The sequence below is a fragment of the Oncorhynchus kisutch genome, unplaced genomic scaffold, assembly GCF_002021735.2.
Source record: "Oncorhynchus kisutch isolate 150728-3 unplaced genomic scaffold, Okis_V2 scaffold3385, whole genome shotgun sequence".
NCBI lineage: Eukaryota > Metazoa > Chordata > Actinopteri > Salmoniformes > Salmonidae > Oncorhynchus > Oncorhynchus kisutch.
Genome location: NW_022265330.1, coordinates 123,770 through 142,500, shown reverse-complemented (window position 1 = coordinate 142,500; position 18,731 = coordinate 123,770). Strand labels below are relative to the sequence as shown.

At 44.0% G+C, this 18,731-nt stretch overlaps 1 protein-coding gene across 3 annotated transcripts in view; it reads left to right on the top strand.

The window, feature by feature from the left end:
- The window catches only part of LOC109881608 (b(0,+)-type amino acid transporter 1), a 60,426-nt gene that overhangs the window by 10,564 nt on the left and 31,131 nt on the right, over positions 1-18,731 (top strand). For 2 of the 3 annotated variants that reach the window (XM_031820446.1, XM_031820445.1), the window contains exon 3: positions 8,561-8,701. In XM_031820446.1, coding sequence (XP_031676306.1) covers positions 8,567-8,701 — 135 coding nt within the window. In that variant the 5' untranslated portion in view covers positions 8,561-8,566. Of the gene's footprint in view, positions 1-64; positions 136-8,560; positions 8,702-18,731 lie in introns of those variants that run through there. The other variant, XM_031820447.1, reaches the window with a different exon arrangement.

Below are 18,731 nucleotides of genomic sequence, written 5' to 3'. Positions count from 1 at the left end.
ATTTCTACACAGGAGGTGGGTATCATTTCTATACAGGAGGTGGGTATCATTTCTACACAGGAGGTGGGAGTAATTTCTACACAGGAGGTGGGTATCATTTCTATACAGGAGGTGGGAATCATTTCTACACAGGAGGTCGGTATCATTTCTACACAGGAGGTGGGTATCATTTCTACACAGGAGGTAGGTATAATTTCTATACAGGAGGTGGGTATCATTTCTATACAGGAGGTGGGTATCATTTCTACACAGGAGGTGGGTATCATTTCTACACAGGAGGTGGGTATCATTTCTACACAGGAGGTGGGTATCATTTCTACACAGGAGGTGGGTATCATTTCTACACAGGAGGTAGGTATCATTTCTATACAGGAGGTGGGTATCATTTCTACACAGGAGGTGAGTATCATTTCTACACAGGAGGTGGGTATCATCCTGTTCGAAATAACTTTCATTATGGGGTGATTTTGGTGACAGTCTCCCACTTCATTTGTGACAAACTCTCCTAACCTTGAAGAGGTTTGTTACACGTGGTGGAGAATGCAGGCACAGTGTGGCCTGAAGTGGTTATAGTGACTAACTGCTGGTTAGGTAGAGGAAAAAATATATTTTTGAAAGTATTCTGTCAGGTTTTATTTGTTGTGGCTTTGTTTGTTTTGTACAGTTTGCTCAGGGAAAATGAGTATGGAGGGAGCCATACAGGCACTGTTACAAGCAACGGCAGCCCAACGAGGCAACTAGAGCTCAACAAATAGCTCATCAGGATTGCAATGTGAATGCTTTAGGACACATTACAGGTCCAGCACTGCACCAACCAGCTGCTCAGAGAAGAGCAAGAGAGAAACACCCAGGAGTTAAGAGAAGGCCCAAAGGGGGGCTCAGTTTCGAGCTGCAAATACCCAGAGGCGGGTCAATCATTTTCTTCAAAAAATGACCAAGAAGGAATATGTGGAAGCATCACCACCTTCGAAAGGACGGCAGAGCGCGAGAGAGAAGTGACCGAAAGAAGAATGGGCAGGACTTCTTGCACCATACCTGGTAGGGGACGCTCAAAAATAGTATTTCGATCTGGAGTTGAAATTCAGGATACCCGAAAGCCTTAGTGAGCATACAAACGGAGGACGAGCTGCTGGATTATGAGATCGGTGTGGTCCAGAAGATGCCGTATGATATAATACTGGGTAGATACTTTCCTAACTTTGCGAGGTTAGGCCAAAAGAACAGCATATTTGAGAAGTCCAACACTCCTGACCAAGCCGGAAGTATAGTGGGCTCGCTACCCAAATCCGCTAGAGAGCACCAATGCATTCTGGTCATCCTAAATTATGCCACTCGCTACCCAGAAGCCATTCTTCCAAAAATATCGCTATGGAATTAGTGCTCTTGTTCACCAGTTTAGGGATTCCAAATGAGATCCTTACTGACCAGGGGACCCCCTTTATGTCCAGCCTTATGGCAGACCTTTGTAAGATGTGGCAGGTGAAACAGCTGAGGACATCGGTTTACCATCCGCAGACGGATGGGCTAAGGAAGTTATAAGAGTGGGAAAAAAAGAGTGGGAAAACCTCCAAGGTTCCCCAAGCCTCGCTGGGGGTTTTCACCCTATGAGCTGGTACAGTGGGGCAAAAAAAGTATTTAGTCAGCCACCAATTGTGCAAGTTCTCCCACTTAAAAAGATGAGAGAGACCTGTAATTTTCATCATAGGGACACTTCAACTATGACAGACCAAATGAGGAAAAAAAATCCAGAAAATCACATTGTAGGATTTTTTATGAATTTATTTGCAAATGGATCACATCGCGTCAGTGGATGGCTGGGTGCCAGCAGAGTTTTGTATGCGCAACAGCTTGGAGCAGACATTTTCTCTCTCTCTCCTATTGAAAAAGCTACGGTCCGGTTGAAATATTATCGATTATTTATTGTAAAAACAACCTGAGGATTTATTATAAAAAAACGTTTGACATGTTTCTACGAACTTTACAGATACTATTTGGAAATTTCGTCTGCCCGTCATGACCTGCACGAGCCTGTGGATTTCTGAACAAAATGTGCAAACCAAATGGAGGTTTTTGGATATAAAAACAATATTTATCAAACAAAAGGAACATTTATTGTGTAACTGGGAGTCTCGTGAGTGCAAACATCCGAAGATCATCAAAGGTAAGCGATTCATTTGATTGTTTTTCTGACTTTCGTGACCAATCTACTTTGCTGCCAGCTGTTTGTAATGTTTTGTCTGCTGAGAGAGATGTCCTAACATAAACGCTTGGATAGCTTTTGCTGTAAAGCTTTTTTGAAATCTGATACGCCAGGTGGATTAACAACAAGTTAAGCTGAGTTTTACACTTGTGATTTCATCAAAATTAAATATTTTCAGTAATTTAATTTGAATTTGGCGCTCTGCAATTCAGCGGATGTTGACAAAAATGATCCCGCTAACGGGATGGGTGCGCCAAGAAGTTAATTATCGGATCCGACAGCCAAGTTGTCGGCCCCCGGAACAAATCTATCAAATTAACCAGTTAAAAGCATGGCGAGAGAGAGAAACACATTGTCACGTACCCCATACCCACTCAGGAGGCAGCCAAAAGTGCATGTTTCACCTCTCTGTCCCCAGCACAGGAAGTAAAGACCCTGGTTCATAAAAACAGAGATGTGTTTTCATGGATACCAGGCCGAACTGAGGTTACGGCTCATGATATTGTTTCCCTACCAGGGAGAAAATTAAGCACTAGGCCGTATCGGGGTTCCCAAGGCTCGACGAGCTGCGATTAGAGCAGAGAAAAATGTTGACAGATGGAGTGGTTGAAGAGTCACATAGGGTCTAGCCCAATTGTGATGGTCTCCAAGCATGATGGGTCTTGGCGGTTTTGAAATTGTTTTCAGGAGGTAAATTAAATCTCCAAGTGTGATGCCTACCCAATGCCCCGAGTAGATGGACTGCTGGAGAAAACTGGTAACGCTCTGTACATTACGACCCTGGACCTAGCCAAAGGTTACTGGCAAATTCCTTTGACCCCCAGAGCCGAAGAAAAAACAGCCTTTGCAACCCCTGACGGTTTGTTTCAAGTCAAGCCATTTGGCTTACGCAGGGGCCCACCTTTCAACGGCTAATGGACCAAGTCCTGAAACCCGCACAGAGCTTACGCTGCAACCTATTCAGATGACGTGGAGATCTACAGCCCAGATTGGGAATCTCACTTACCCCAGGTACAGGCAGCGCTAGACGCCCTTAGAAAGGCAGAGCTCACAGCAAACCCTGCCAAATGTTACGTGGGGTTAGAGGAAACCGAGTATCTGGGATACACCGTGGGAAGATCAAATCCCAACTGAAGATGGTGGAGGCAATTAGAGGATGGGCCGAGGCCAGAAAACAAGAAGCAGGATCGAGCCTTCCTAGGGTTGACCGGTTACTACCGGAAGTTCGTCCCAAGTTATGCCACAGTGGCCACCCTACTCACTGACATGACTAGAGCCAGAGGGCCAAAACATGGTCAAATGGGATGAAAGGGCCACCAAAGGATTTAGGACATTACAGGAGGCTCTCTGCTATAATCCAGTGTTGGTGGTACCAGACATTACAGGAGGCTCTCTGCTATAATCCAGTGCTGGTGATACCAGACTTTGAGAGAGAGCGAGTTGTTCAGACGGATGCCTCAGAGGTCGGCTTGGGAGCCGTGCTCTACCAAGAGGTAGAAGGGGTGGAACACCCCATCCTGTTTTTAAGCAGGAAGCTGGAACCACGGGAGACCAACTACTCAGTCGTTGAGAAAGAGGCTCTGGCAGTAAAGTGGCCTTTAGAAAGCGTGAAATACTACCTGCTAGGGCACCACTTCACCCTCATCAGTGACCAAGCCCCACTCACCTGGATGCATAGAGCAAAAGAGAAGAACGCTTGAGTGGTTTTTTGAGTCTCCAACCATTTCACTTTCACGAACTGACTTGTTGGAAAGGTGGCTCCTGTGATGGTGCCACGTTGAATGTCACTGAGCTTTTCAGTTCTGGCCATTCTACTACCAATGTTTGTCTATAGAGATTGGGAATAGGGAGCTATTTGGCTATGGTCAACAGTAGTTCCCTATATAGGGTGCCATTTGGCTCTGGTCAACAGTAGTGCCCTATATCGAGAATAGGGAGCCATTTGGGATCCAGCCTGTGAGCTGTTTACCAGAGCATACCTCATCAGAACCGGACTTATGTGATTTGAGTGTTATGTGGTTTAATAGGAATGTGCATCTTTCCCTCTCAAGGCAATTTTATACACAAATCAATGTGATTCAGTTAGATTCGATACGATGAACAACATTTTTGTTTGCATGTACAGACATTTTCCATTTAACATGAATATCTGCTGCTGATGGGAGCTCAAGAGCTGGGCCTCTCTGAGCTGGGCCTCTCTGAGCTGGGCCTCTCTGAACTGGGCCTCTCTGAGCTAGACCTCTCTGAGCTGGGCCTCTCTGAGCTGGGCCTCTCTGAGCTGGGCCTCTCTGAGCTGGGCCTCTCTGAGCTGGGCCTCTGTGAGCTGGGCCTCTCTGAGCTGGACCTCTCTGAGCTGGACCTCTCTGAGCTGGACCTCTCTGAACTGGGCCTCTGTGAGCTGGGCCTCTCTGAGCTGGACCTCTCTGAGCTGGACCTTCCTGAGCCTGGCCTCTCTGAGCTGGGCCTGTCTGAGATCACTTCTCTAACTGAGTGGTCTGTGTGTGTGGGGGGGGATCACCATTAGCGTTTGGTAACGATGGACAACCAAGTTTTCATCGGTTGTCACTCAACTAATGAAGACAAAAATGTGACATTGGGAAAGCAATTTAATTAACAAGCATCTGAATGTTGAAGGTGCCACCCGTAGCCTATTAGAATGGGGATAGGTCTACCCGCTGCCTCTCATTGGCTAGAACAGCTGTCTCCCACACTGTTCACACAGCTGTTATCGGACAGTCATATGCAGGTACATAACAGTTTGATTGGCTACTGAAGGACAGGCCACACCGGTTCAGTCACAACAGATAACAGGTATTTTAGGAATAAAACCATACGAGTCAAAGGGATTCGTAGCTTTGGAATCGTTGTTTCTGAACAACGCTTCATGTGGATCAGTTTGGACTCCTGCTGACAGATGAACTGGTATCTGAAACATCCAGGAACAACCTTTATCTGTAAATCTTCACATCCCATTTGATTTATCATTAATCTGTTGAGAGACAGACGGACATACAGACAGACAAAAGGACTAGTGACTCATTGACGCCCTCTCAGTACTGTATTTACTGTGGCAGAATAGCACCCTATTCCCTACGTAGTGCACTACTGTTGACCTGGTTCCATAGGGCCCTGGTCAAAAATAGTGCACTGTGTAGTGAATAGGGTTCTATTTAGTACGCAGTCTGTGTGTTTACTGCCCCTGGCGCCAGCCCGCCTGTTGCTAACGCACAGCCACATCATCAATATACTAAAACACTGCAACAGGATGACTTAATGAGTCTGAACAGTGTTGGTACACACAGTCACTGTCAAATGGCTTCATATTCCATATATAGTCCACTACTTTGACCAGGGCCCATAGGGTATAGGGTGTCTTTGAGGATACAGACCCTCAGTCTTTAGACCAGGGCCTATAGGGAATAGGGTGCTTTCTGGGATACAGACCCTCAGTCTTTAGACCAGGGTCTATAGGGTATAGGGTGTCTTTTAGGATACAGACCCTCAGTCTTTAGACCAGGGCCTATAGGGAATAGGGTGCTTGCTGGGTTACAGACCCTCAGTCTTTAGACCAGGGCCTATAGGGTATAGGGTGTCTTTTAGGATACAGACCCTCAGTCTTTAGACCAGGGCCTTTAGGGAATAGGGTGCTTGCTGGGATACAGACCCTCAGTCTTTAGACCAGGGTCTATAGGGAATAGGGTGCTTGCTGGGAAACAGACCCTCAGTCTTTAGACCAGGGCCTATAGGGAATAGGGTGTCTTTTAGGATACAGACCCTCAGTCTTTAGACCAGGGCCTATAGGGCATAGGGTGCTTGCTGGGATACAGACCCTCAGTCTTTAGACCAGGGCCTATAGGGAATAGGGTGCTTGCTGGGATACAAACCCTCAGTCTTTAGACCAGGGCCCATAGGGAATAGGGTGCTTGCTGGGATACAGACCCTCAGTCTTTAGACCAGGGCCTATAGGGTATAGGGTGCTTGCTGAGATACAGACCCTCAGTCTTTAGACCAGGGCCTATAGGGAATAGGGTGCTTGCTGGGATACAGACCCTCAGTCTTTAGACCAGGGCCTATAGGGTATAGGGTGCTTGCTGGGATACAGACCCTCAGTTGTGGCTACAGTTACCAGGACAGGTAGTAGGGTGACATCCTGATCCTCTCAACCAGCTTCATGAGGTAGTCACCAGGAATGCATTTCAATTAACAGGTGTGCCTTGTTAAAAGTTAATTTGTGGAATTTGTGGAATTTCTTTCCTTATTAATGTGTAGGAGCCAATCAGTTGTGTTGTGACAAGGTAGGGGGGGTATACAGAAGTTAGCCCTATTTGCTAAAAGACCAAGTCCATATTATGTCAAGAACAGCTCAAATAAGCAAAGAGAAACAACAGTCCATCATTACTTTAAGACACGAAGGTCAGTCAATACGAAACATTTCAATAACTCTTTATGTTTCTTCAAGTGCAGTCGCGAAAACCATCAAGCGCTATGATGAAACTGGCTCTCATGAGGACCGCCACAGGAAAGGAAGACCCAGAGTTACCTCTGCTGCAGAGGATAAGTTCATTAGAGTTCAGAGGAGACTGGGTGAATCAGGCCTTCGTGGTTGAATTGCTACAAAGAAACCACTTCTAAAGGACACCAATAAAAAGAAGAGACTTGCTTGGGTCAAGAAACACGAGCAATGAACATTAGATCGGTGAAAATCTGTCCTTAGGTCTGATGAGTCCAAATTTGAAATGTTTGGTTCCCACCGCCATGTCTTTCTGAGACGCAGAGTAGGTGAACGGATGATCTCCGCATGTGTGGTTCCCACCGTGAAGCATGGAGGAGGTGGTGTGATGGTGTGGCGGTGCTTTGCTGGTGACGCTGTCAGTGATTTATTTAGAATTCAAGGCACACTTAACCAGCATGGCTACCACAGCATTCTGCAGTGAAATGCCATCCCATCTGTTTTGCGCTTAGTGGTGTTTTTCAACAGCACAATGACCCAACACACCTCCAGGCTGTGTAAGGGCTATTTGACCAAGAAGGAGAGTGATGGATTGCTGCATCAGATGACCTGGCCTCCACAATCACCTGACCTCAACCCAATTGAGATGGTTTGGGATGAGTTGGACCGAAGAGTGAAGGAAAAGCAGCCAATAAGAGCTCAGCATATGTGGGAACTCATTCAAGACAGTCTGAAAAGCTTTATAAATAGAGAATGCCAAGAGAGTAGCTATAAAGGCAAAGGGTGGCTATTTTGAAGAATCTCAAATATAAAATATATTTTGATTTGTTTAACACTTTTTTGGTTACTACCTGATTCCATATGTGTTATTTCATAGTGTTGATGTCTTCACTATTATTCTACAATGTAGAATATAGTAAAAATAAAATGAATAAGTTGTTGGTGTGTCCAAACTTTTGACTGGTACTGTACATCACAGTACATAAAGACCTAAGCAACACAGCATGGTAACAACACAGCATGGTAACAACACAGCATGGCAGCAACACAGCATGGTAACAACACAGCATGGCAGCAACACAGCATGGCAGCAACACAGCATGGCAGCAACACAGCATGGCAGCAACACAGCATGGTAACAACACAGCATGGCAGCAACACAACACGACATAAAGAGAGACCTAAGCAACACAGCATGGCAGCAACACAGCATGGTAACAACACAGCATGGCAGCAACACAGCATGGTAACAACACAGCATGGCAGCAACACAACACGACGTAAAGAGAGACCTAAGCAACACAGCATGGTAACAACACAGCATGGCAGCAACACAACACGACATGAAGAGAGACCTAAGCAACACAGCATGGCAGCAACACAGCATGGCAGCAACACAGCATGGCAGCAACACAACATGGCAGCAACACAGCATGGCAGCAACACAACATGGTAACAACACAGCATGGCAGCAACACAGCATGGCAGCAACACAGCATGGCAGCAACACAGCATGGCAGCAACACAACATGGTAACAACACAGCATGGCAGCAACACAACATGGTAACAACACAGCATGGCAGCAACACAACATGGTAACAACACAGCATGGCAGCAACACAACATGGTAGCAGCACAAAACATGGTACAAACATTATTGGGCACAGACTACAGCACAAAGGGCAAGAAGGTAGACACAACAATACATCATGCGAAGCAGCCATTAACTGTCATTATGTGTCCATGATTGAGTCTTTGAATGACGGTGAATTGACGAGACCAGGAAGAGAATTGTAATTATGAGACTTCTGTGGTTTGAACTTGGCGTTGTCCTCTTACGTGTTTGTGTGTGTGTGTGTGTGTGTGTGTGCATGTTTGTGTGCATCTTTGTGTGTGTGTGTGTGAGCAGGGTGACATGGACGAGGGCAGTGTGAGGAAGAGGAAGGACATGTTTAATGGAGGCCCCGCCCCCGACCCAACCTCCAATATGTCTTCCTCCCACTCCAAGCCTGCTGAGGAAGACGTGAAGGCTACCGTGCTACAGAAGGATGTGAGTAATGTAGAGGACAGTATGTGTGTTAGTCTGTCTTCCTCTGTGTGTGTGTGTGTGTGTGTGTGTGTGTGTGTGTGTGTGTGTGTGTGTGTGTGTGTGTGTGTGTGTGTGTGTGTGTGTGTGTGTGTGTGTGTGTGTGTGTGTGTGTGTGTAATACCAGACAAAAGACCATTTTAAAACCGCCCCACTGCTCATGCCGTGTCTCCAGACATCCCCCAAACAAACAAAAAGTGACTCTCGGAGGGAGATGCACAACTGGTAAATAGTCTCCTTTTAGACGTGTCAGTCAGTCAGGTGGCTGCCGGCAGAGACTTCTAGTGCAGCAACGTTGAAGGGCTCTGGCTGGTATTACTGAGCCAGCTAGAAGGATGAAGGATGAAGATGACGTTAAACGGAGTCTACCTCAGCAGGAGCAAAAACACATACGTTACTCAAAAGTTCTCATAATAACTTTGGTGGTTGGAAAAAGTTCCCAATTGTCATACAAAGTAAAGATACCTTCATAGAAAATGACTCAAGTAAAATACTACTTAAATAAAACTATTTAGTTTTAAATGTACTTAAGTATCAAAAGTAAATGTAATTTCTAAAATATACTTAACTTGTTATGGCAGCAATCCCAATACCGGGATCGATATGACAACTACCAGTGAAAATAGAGGGCGCCAAGTTCAAACCACAGAAGTCTCATAATTACAATTCCTAAAACATACATGTCTTTTATATCATTTTAAAGGTAATCTTGTTGTTAATCCCCACCAAAGTGTCCGATTTCTCCACCAAACCACAAATAAGCACAGCCATTTTCCAGCATTCACAAAAAGCAGAAATAAAGATCAAATGAATCACTAACCTTGAATGATCTTCATCAGATGACACTCATAGGACTCCATGTTACACAATACATGCATGTTTTGTTTGATAAAGTTCATATTAATATATAAAAAATCAGAGTTTACATTGGCTTATTAGATTCACTAGTTCCAAAAACATCAAGTGATTTTGCATAGCCACATCGTTTCAACAGAAATACTCATCATAAATGTAGATGAGAATACATTGAATTATAGATATACCTCTCCTTATTATTAATGCAACCGCTGTGTCAGATTTCAAAAAAAGTTTACAGAAAAAGCAACACATGCAATAATCTGAGACGGCGCTCAGAACAGAAGCCAAATTAGCCTTACTTTTGATGAACTTCATCAGAATGCAGTCCAAGGAATCCCAGGTCCACAAGAAATGCTTGATTTGTTCGAAAATGGCCGTTATTTATGTCTAATTAGCTACTTTGGTTAGCGCGTTTGGTAAACAATTCCAAAGTCACAAAGCGCGTCCACTATAACGTGATGAAATGTTCAAAAGTTATGTAACAGTCAGTAGAAACATGTCAAACGATGTACTAAATCAATCTTTAGAATGTTGTTTACATATATCTTGAATAACATTCCAACCGGAGAATTAGAATGACTTCAGATGACCGGTGGAACACAAGTCCTTCCCCTGTGAATGCGCATGGTGTAAGAATGGTCAACTCGTGGCAGTGGTGACCATTTCCTGTGTCATTCGACCCCCCTTCACATTAGAGTCATCAGACAAAGTTCTATTGACTATTGACATCTAGTGGAAGGTGTAGGAAGTGAAAACTCATCCATATCTCGCTGTAATTTCAATGAGAGCTTGGTTGAAAATCTGCCACCCCCAGAAATAGAAAAAATACAGGAAGTGGAATTTCTCAGGTTTTTGCAAGCTATATGAGTTCTGTTAAACTCACAGACATAATTCAAACAGTTTTAGAAACTTTAGAGTGTTTTCTATCTAATACTAATAATAATATGCAAATATTAGCAACTATGACTGAGGAACAGGCCATTGAATATGAGCACCTCTGTGCACCTTTCATCCAAGCTACTCAATACTGCCCCTGGAGCCATAAGAAGTTTAGGATCAAAAGTCAAAGTATGATTATTTTCAAATGATTTAAAAAACTAAACAAACTAGATAGCATCATTATTATAAATATACGGACAGCCACTCCAACACTCAGACATCATTTACAAACTAAATGTGTTTAGTGCGTCCTCCAGATCAGAGGCAGTAGGGACGACCAGGGATGCTCTCTGTTTAGTGAGTCCTCCAGATCAGAGGCAGTAGGGATGACCAGGGATGTTCTCTGTTTAGTGAGTCCTCCAGATCAGAGGCAGTAGGGATGACCAGGGATGTTATCTTGATAAGTGTGTGAATTGGACCGTTTCCCTGAAATGCTAATCATTCAAAATGTAACAAGTGCTTAAAGTTGTTAGGGAAAATGTATGGAGTAAAAAGTACATTATTTTCTTTAGGAATGTAGTGAGGTAAAAGTTGTCAAAAATTACAGATACTGTAAGGCTCTGGGTGTAGCTGGTGCAGAGGAGTCAGGTGCAGGACAACAGAGATGAGTAACACAAAGAACTTTACTCAAAATGTCCAAATACATGAAGTAACAACAAGCCCACAAACATTGGACCGAACTTACAATAAAACAATCACGCACAAAAACCATGGGGAAAACAGAGGGTTAAATAATGAACATGTAAATGGGGAATTGAAACCAGGTGTGTAAAACAAAGACAAAACAAATGAAAAATGAAAAGTGGATCAGAGATGGTTAGAAGGCCGGTGACGGTGACCGCCGAACGCCGCCCGAACAAGAAGAGGGACCGACTTCGGCGGAAGTCGTGACAGATATATATATTTTTAAGTATAAAAAATACTTAAGTATTTAAGTACTACTTAAGTTCTTTCCACCACTGACTTTACAAAAAGTTACTGAGACAGACAGTGATGTGGTGCTCAGTGGTGAGGCTTAGACAGAAAGTGATGTAGGAGAAAGCAGAGGAGACCGAGAGGTTAGTAGAGTGGTTCCCAAACTTGAAGTCGGGGCCCCTGGGAGAATCTGCACTAATCTCATCAAACAAGATAAGAAAAAACATAAGATATATTTCATCATGAACATCTCAACAGGACCCATCTTCCCTATAGACCTAAATTACAATACAATCACTGTATGTTACAATATGAACATCTCAACAGGACCTATCTTCCCTATAGACCTGCATTACAATACAATCACTGTATGTTTCAATATGAACATCTCCACAGGACCCATCTTCCCTATAGACCTACATTACAATACAACCACTGTATGTTACAATATGAACATCTCCACAGGACCTATCTTCCCTATAGACCTACATTACAATACAATCACTGTATGTTACAATATGAACATCTCAATAGGACCTATCCTCCCTTTAGACCTACAATGCAATACAACCACTGTATGTTACAATATGAACATCTCAACAGGACCTATCTTCCCTATATACCCACATTACAATACAACTACTGTATGTTACAATATGAACATCTCCACAGGACCTATCCTCCCTACAGACCTACATTACAATACAACCACTGTATGTTACAATATGAACATCTCCACAGGACCTATCCTCCCTATAGACCTACATTAAAATACAACCACTGCATCTGGGACCTTTACCACATCAGATAATAATAAACCAGCTAACAGGCTGTGTTCGTAGATGGACTGAGGTAGGTAGATTGTATAGCTAACAGGCTGTGTGTTTGTAGATGGACTGAGGTAGGTAGATTGTATAGCTAACAGGCCGTGTGTTTGTAGATGGACTGAGGTAGGTAGATTGTATAGCTAACAGGCTGTGTTTGTAGATGGACTGAGGTAGGTAGATTGTATAGCTAACAGGCTGTGTTTGTAGATGGACTGAGGTAGGTAGATTGTATAGCTAACAGGCTGTGTGTTTGTAGATGGACTGAGGTAGGTAGATTGTATAGCTAACAGGCTGTGTTTGTAGATGGACTGAGGTGAATGAACCTACAGCTAACAGGCTGTGTTTGTAGATGGACTGAGGTGAATGAACCTACAGCTAACAGGCTGTGTTTGTAGATGGACTGAGCTGAATGAACCTACAGCTAACAGGCTGTGTGTTTGTAGATGGACTGAGGTGAATGAACCTACAGCTAACAGGCTGTGTTTGTAGATGGACTGAGGTGAATGAACCTACAGCTAACAGGCTGTGTTTGTAGATGGACTGAGGTGAATGAACCTACAGCTAACAGGCCGTGTGTTTGTAGATGGACTGAGGTGAATGAACCTACAGCTAACAGGCTGTGTTTGTAGATGGACTGAGGTGAATGAACCTATAGCTAACAGGCTGTGTTTGTAGATGGACTGAGGTGAATGAACCTACAGCTAACAGGCTGTGCTTGTAGATGGACTGAGGTGAATGAACCTACAGCTAACAGGCTATGTTTGTAGATGGACTGAGGTGAATGAACCTACAGCTAACAGGCTGTGTTTGTAGATGGACTGAGGTGAATGAACCTACAGCTAACAGGCTGTGTGTTTATAGATGGACTGAGGTGAATGAACCTACAGCTAACAGGCTGTGTGTTTGTAGATGGACTGAGGTAGGTAGATTGTACAGCTAACAGGCTGTGTGTTTGTAGATGGACTGAGGTGAATGAACCTACAGCTAACAGGCTGTGTGTTTGTAGATGGACTGAGGTGAATGAACCTACAGCTAAAAGGCTGTGTTTGTAGATGGACTGAGGTAGGTAGATTGTACAGCTAACAGGCTGTGTGTTTGTAGATGGACTGAGGTGAATGAACCTACAGCTAACAGGCCGCGTGTTTGTAGATGGACTGAGGTGAATGAACCTACAGGTAACAGGCTGTGTTTGTAGATGGACTGAGGTGAATGAACCTACAGCTAACAGGCCGTGTGTTTGTAGATGGACTGAGGTGAATGAACCTACAGCTAACAGGCCGTGTGTTTGTAGATGGACTGAGGTGAATGAACCTACAGCTAACAGGCTGTGTTTGTAGATAGACTGAGGTGAATGAACCTACAGCTAACAGGCTGTGTTTGTAGATGGACTGAGGTGAATGAACCTACAGCTAACAGGCCGTGTGTTTGTAGGTGAATGAACCTACAGCTAACAGGCTGTGTGTTTGTAGATGGACTGAGGTGAATGAACCTACAGCTAACAGGCTGTGTGTTTGTAGATGGACTGAGGTGAATGAACCTACAGCTAACAGGCTGTGCTTGTAGATGGACTGAGGTGAATGAACCTACAGCTAACAGGCTATGTTTGTAGATGGACTGAGGTGAATGAACCTACAGCTAACAGGCTGTGTTTGTAGATGGACTGAGGTGAATGAACCTACAGCTAACAGGCTGTGTGTTTATAGATGGACTGAGGTGAATGAACCTACAGCTAACAGGCTGTGTGTTTGTAGATGGACTGAGGTAGGTAGATTGTACAGCTAACAGGCTGTGTGTTTGTAGATGGACTGAGGTGAATGAACCTACAGCTAACAGGCTGTGTGTTTGTAGATGGACTGAGGTGAATGAACCTACAGCTAAAAGGCTGTGTTTGTAGATGGACTGAGGTAGGTAGATTGTACAGCTAACAGGCTGTGTGTTTGTAGATGGACTGAGGTGAATGAACCTACAGCTAACAGGCCGCGTGTTTGTAGATGGACTGAGGTGAATGAACCTACAGGTAACAGGCTGTGTTTGTAGATGGACTGAGGTGAATGAACCTACAGCTAACAGGCCGTGTGTTTGTAGATGGACTGAGGTGAATGAACCTACAGCTAACAGGCCGTGTGTTTGTAGATGGACTGAGGTGAATGAACCTACAGCTAACAGGCTGTGTTTGTAGATAGACTGAGGTGAATGAACCTACAGCTAACAGGCTGTGTTTGTAGATGGACTGAGGTGAATGAACCTACAGCTAACAGGCCGTGTGTTTGTAGGTGAATGAACCTACAGCTAACAGGCTGTGTGTTTGTAGATGGACTGAGGTGAATGAACCTACAGCTAACAGGCTGTGTGTTTGTAGATGGACTGAGGTGAATGAACCTACAGCTAACAGGCTGTGCTTGTAGATGGACTGAGGTGAATGAACCTACAGCTAACAGGCTATGTTTGTAGATGGACTGAGGTGAATGAACCTACAGCTAACAGGCTGTGTTTGTAGATGGACTGAGGTGAATGAACCTACAGCTAACAGGCTGTGTGTTTATAGATGGACTGAGGTGAATGAACCTACAGCTAACAGGCTGTGTGTTTGTAGATGGACTGAGGTAGGTAGATTGTACAGCTAACAGGCTGTGTGTTTGTAGATGGACTGAGGTGAATGAACCTACAGCTAACAGGCTGTGTGTTTGTAGATGGACTGAGGTGAATGAACCTACAGCTAAAAGGCTGTGTTTGTAGATGGACTGAGGTAGGTAGATTGTACAGCTAACAGGCTGTGTGTTTGTAGATGGACTGAGGTGAATGAACCTACAGCTAACAGGCCGCGTGTTTGTAGATGGACTGAGGTGAATGAACCTACAGGTAACAGGCTGTGTTTGTAGATGGACTGAGGTGAATGAACCTACAGCTAACAGGCCGTGTGTTTGTAGATGGACTGAGGTGAATGAACCTACAGCTAACAGGCCGTGTGTTTGTAGATGGACTGAGGTGAATGAACCTACAGCTAACAGGCTGTGTTTGTAGATAGACTGAGGTGAATGAACCTACAGCTAACAGGCTGTGTTTGTAGATGGACTGAGGTGAATGAACCTACAGCTAACAGGCCGTGTGTTTGTAGGTGAATGAACCTACAGCTAACAGGCTGTGTGTTTGTAGATGGACTGAGGTGAATGAACCTACAGCTAACAGGCTGTGTGTTTGTAGATGGACTGAGGTGAATGAACCTACAGCTAACAGGCTGTGCTTGTAGATGGACTGAGGTGAATGAACCTACAGCTAACAGGCTATGTTTGTAGATGGACTGAGGTGAATGAACCTACAGCTAACAGGCTGTGTTTGTAGATGGACTGAGGTGAATGAACCTACAGCTAACAGGCTATGTGTTTATAGGTGAATGAACCTACAGCTAACAGGCCGTGTGTTTATAGGTGAATGAACCTACAGCTAACAGGCTGTGTGTTTATAGGTGAATGAACCTACAGCTAACAGGCCGTGTGTTTATAGGTGAATGAACCTACAGCTAACAGGCTGTGTGTTTATAGGTGAATGAACCTACAGCTAACAGGCTGTGTGTTTATAGGTGAATGAACCTACAGCTAACAGGCTGTGTGTTTATAGGTGAATGAACCTATCACCAAGGTGATAATGGCCGGGGTCATTTTTGCTTGTTTGCTGTTCTTCAAATAGCATTTTAGAGATTTTAAATTGTATTGAAATGCAGTAAATGAGCTTCAACATTGTAATTTATGTTTATGTGATCACCCTAATGTGTGTGTCTGACAGAGAGGGAGCCTGAGTAGAGTTTCGCAGTATAGGATCTCCAATGGCTTTCACGATCATTAATGTAATCTGCCAGCCAGCCAGCCAGCCAGCCAGCCAGCCCAGAGCAGACAGCTTTAACTACAGTGTCAGCCGGTACCAACCTCTACCCCCCCCCCCCCCCCCCCCCCCCCCCCCGCGTTTTAACCCTGCTGTAGTCTGTTCCACACTCACTGAACTCACTGATCCCAGTGTGTCCCAAGTGGAACCCTAATCCCTGTGTAGAAAACAGGGTGCCATTTCACACGCAGACTCTGTCTCACTGGCTCTCTCTGTCAAAATGATTCCTCTCAGAACAGCAATCTAGGACCTTTTACCACATCACATAATAATAAACCAGACTAGATCAATCTGGGACCTTTACCACATCAGATAATAATAAACCAGACTAGATCAATCTGGGACCTTTACCACATCAGATAACAATAAACCAGACTAGATCAAGCTGGGACCTTTACCACATCAGATAATAATAAACCAGACTAGATCAATCTGGGACCTTTACCACATCAGATAATAATAAACCAGACTAGATCAAGCTGGGACCTTTACCAAAAACATGTATCCCAATTGTCTGTTTGATAAATCTTTGGGACGTGAAATAGAAACCATTTCTTTGCTTTTCAAATATAACTACAAATGAAGTATGACATTGCATTCTGGTTCCATTCGTGTGATAACTGACCAAGTATGACATTGCATTCTGGTTCCATTCGTGTGATAACTGACCAAGTATGACATTGCATTCTGGTTCCATTCGTGTGATAACTGACCAAGTATGACATTGCATTCTGGTTCCATTCGTGTGATAACTGACCAAGTATGACATTGCATTCTGGTTCCATTCGTGTGATAACTGACCAAGTATGACATTGCATTCTGGTTCCATTCGTGTGATAACTGACCAAGTATGACATTGCATTCTGGTTCCATTCGTGTGATAACTGACCAAGTATGACATTGCATTCTGGTTCCATTCGTGTGATAACTGACCAAGTATGACATTGCATTCTGGTTCCATTCGTGTGATAACTGACCAAGTATGACTTGCATTCTGGTTCCATTCGTGTGATAACTGACCAAGTATGACATTGCATTCTGGTTCCATTCGTGTGATAACTGACCAAGTATGACATTGCATTCTGGTTCCATTCGTGTGATAACTGACCAAGTATGACATTGCATTCTGGTTCCATTCGTGTGAAAACTGACCAAGTATGACATTGCATTCTGGTTCCATTCGTGTGATAACTGACCAAGTATGACTTGCATTCTGGTTCCATTCGTGTGATAACTGACCAAGTATGACATTGCATTCTGGTTCCATTCGTGTGATAACTGACCAAGTATGACATTGCATTCTGGTTCCATTCGTGTGATAACTGACCATGTATGACATTGCATTCTGGTTCCATTCATGTGATAACTGACCAAGTATGACTTGCATTCTGGTTCCATTCGTGTGATAACTAACCAAGTATGACATTGCATTCTGGTTCCATTCGTGTGATAACTGACCAAGTATGACATTGCATTCTGGTTCCATTCGTGTGATAACTGACCAAGTATGACATTGCATTCTGGTTCCATTCGTGTGATAACTGACCAAGTATGACATTGCATTCTGGTTCCATTCATGTGATAACTGACCAAGTATGACATTGCATTCTGGTTCCATTCATGTGATAACTGACCAGGTATGACATTGCATTCTGGTTCCATTCGTGTGATAACTGACCAAGTATGACATTGCATTCTGGTTCCATTCAAGTGATAACTGACCAAGTATGACATTGCATTCTGGTTCCATTCATGTGATAACTGACCAAGTATGACATTGCATTCTGGTTCCATTCATGTGATAACTGACCAAGTATGACATTGCATTCTGCTTCCATTCGTGTGATAACTGACCAAGTATGACATTGCATTCTGGTTCCATTCGTGTGATAACTGACCAAGTATGACATTGCATTCTGGTTCCATTCATGTGATAACTGACCAAGTATGACATTGCATTCTGGTTCCATTCATGTGATAACTGACCAAGTATGACATTGCATTCTGGTTCCATTCGTGTGATAACTGACCAAGTATGACATTGCATTCTGGTTCCATTCGTGTGATAACTGACCAAGTATGACATTGCATTCTGGTTCTATTCGTGTTCTCGCTTGCTACAAGTACATAAGCTACTTGAGTGACCAACATCAATCCTCCTGGCTTGTGTACAAGGCCTTTGTATGGTAGCTGTAAATGTATAGTCCTGTGACAGTGTACAGGGTTACTGAGTGACTCTGACAACAGTATCTGACTGACTGAGGAATGTTAGGAAGCTGTTTACGGGTCAGTACCTCTCAATAGAACTACTGCTTCATTCTGTAGTTTACACCGTGAGGCTCTCAGGAACCCAGGGTCAGTACCTCTCAATAGAACTACTGCTTCATTCTGTAGTTTACACCGTGAGGCTCTCAGGAACCCAGGGTCAGTACCTCTCAATAGAACTACTGCTTCATTCTGTAGTTTACACCGTGAGGCTCTCAGGAACCCAGGGTCAGTACCTCTCAATAGAACTACTGCTTCATTCTGTAGTTTACACCGTGAGGCTCTCAGGAACCCAGGGTCAGTACCTCTCAATA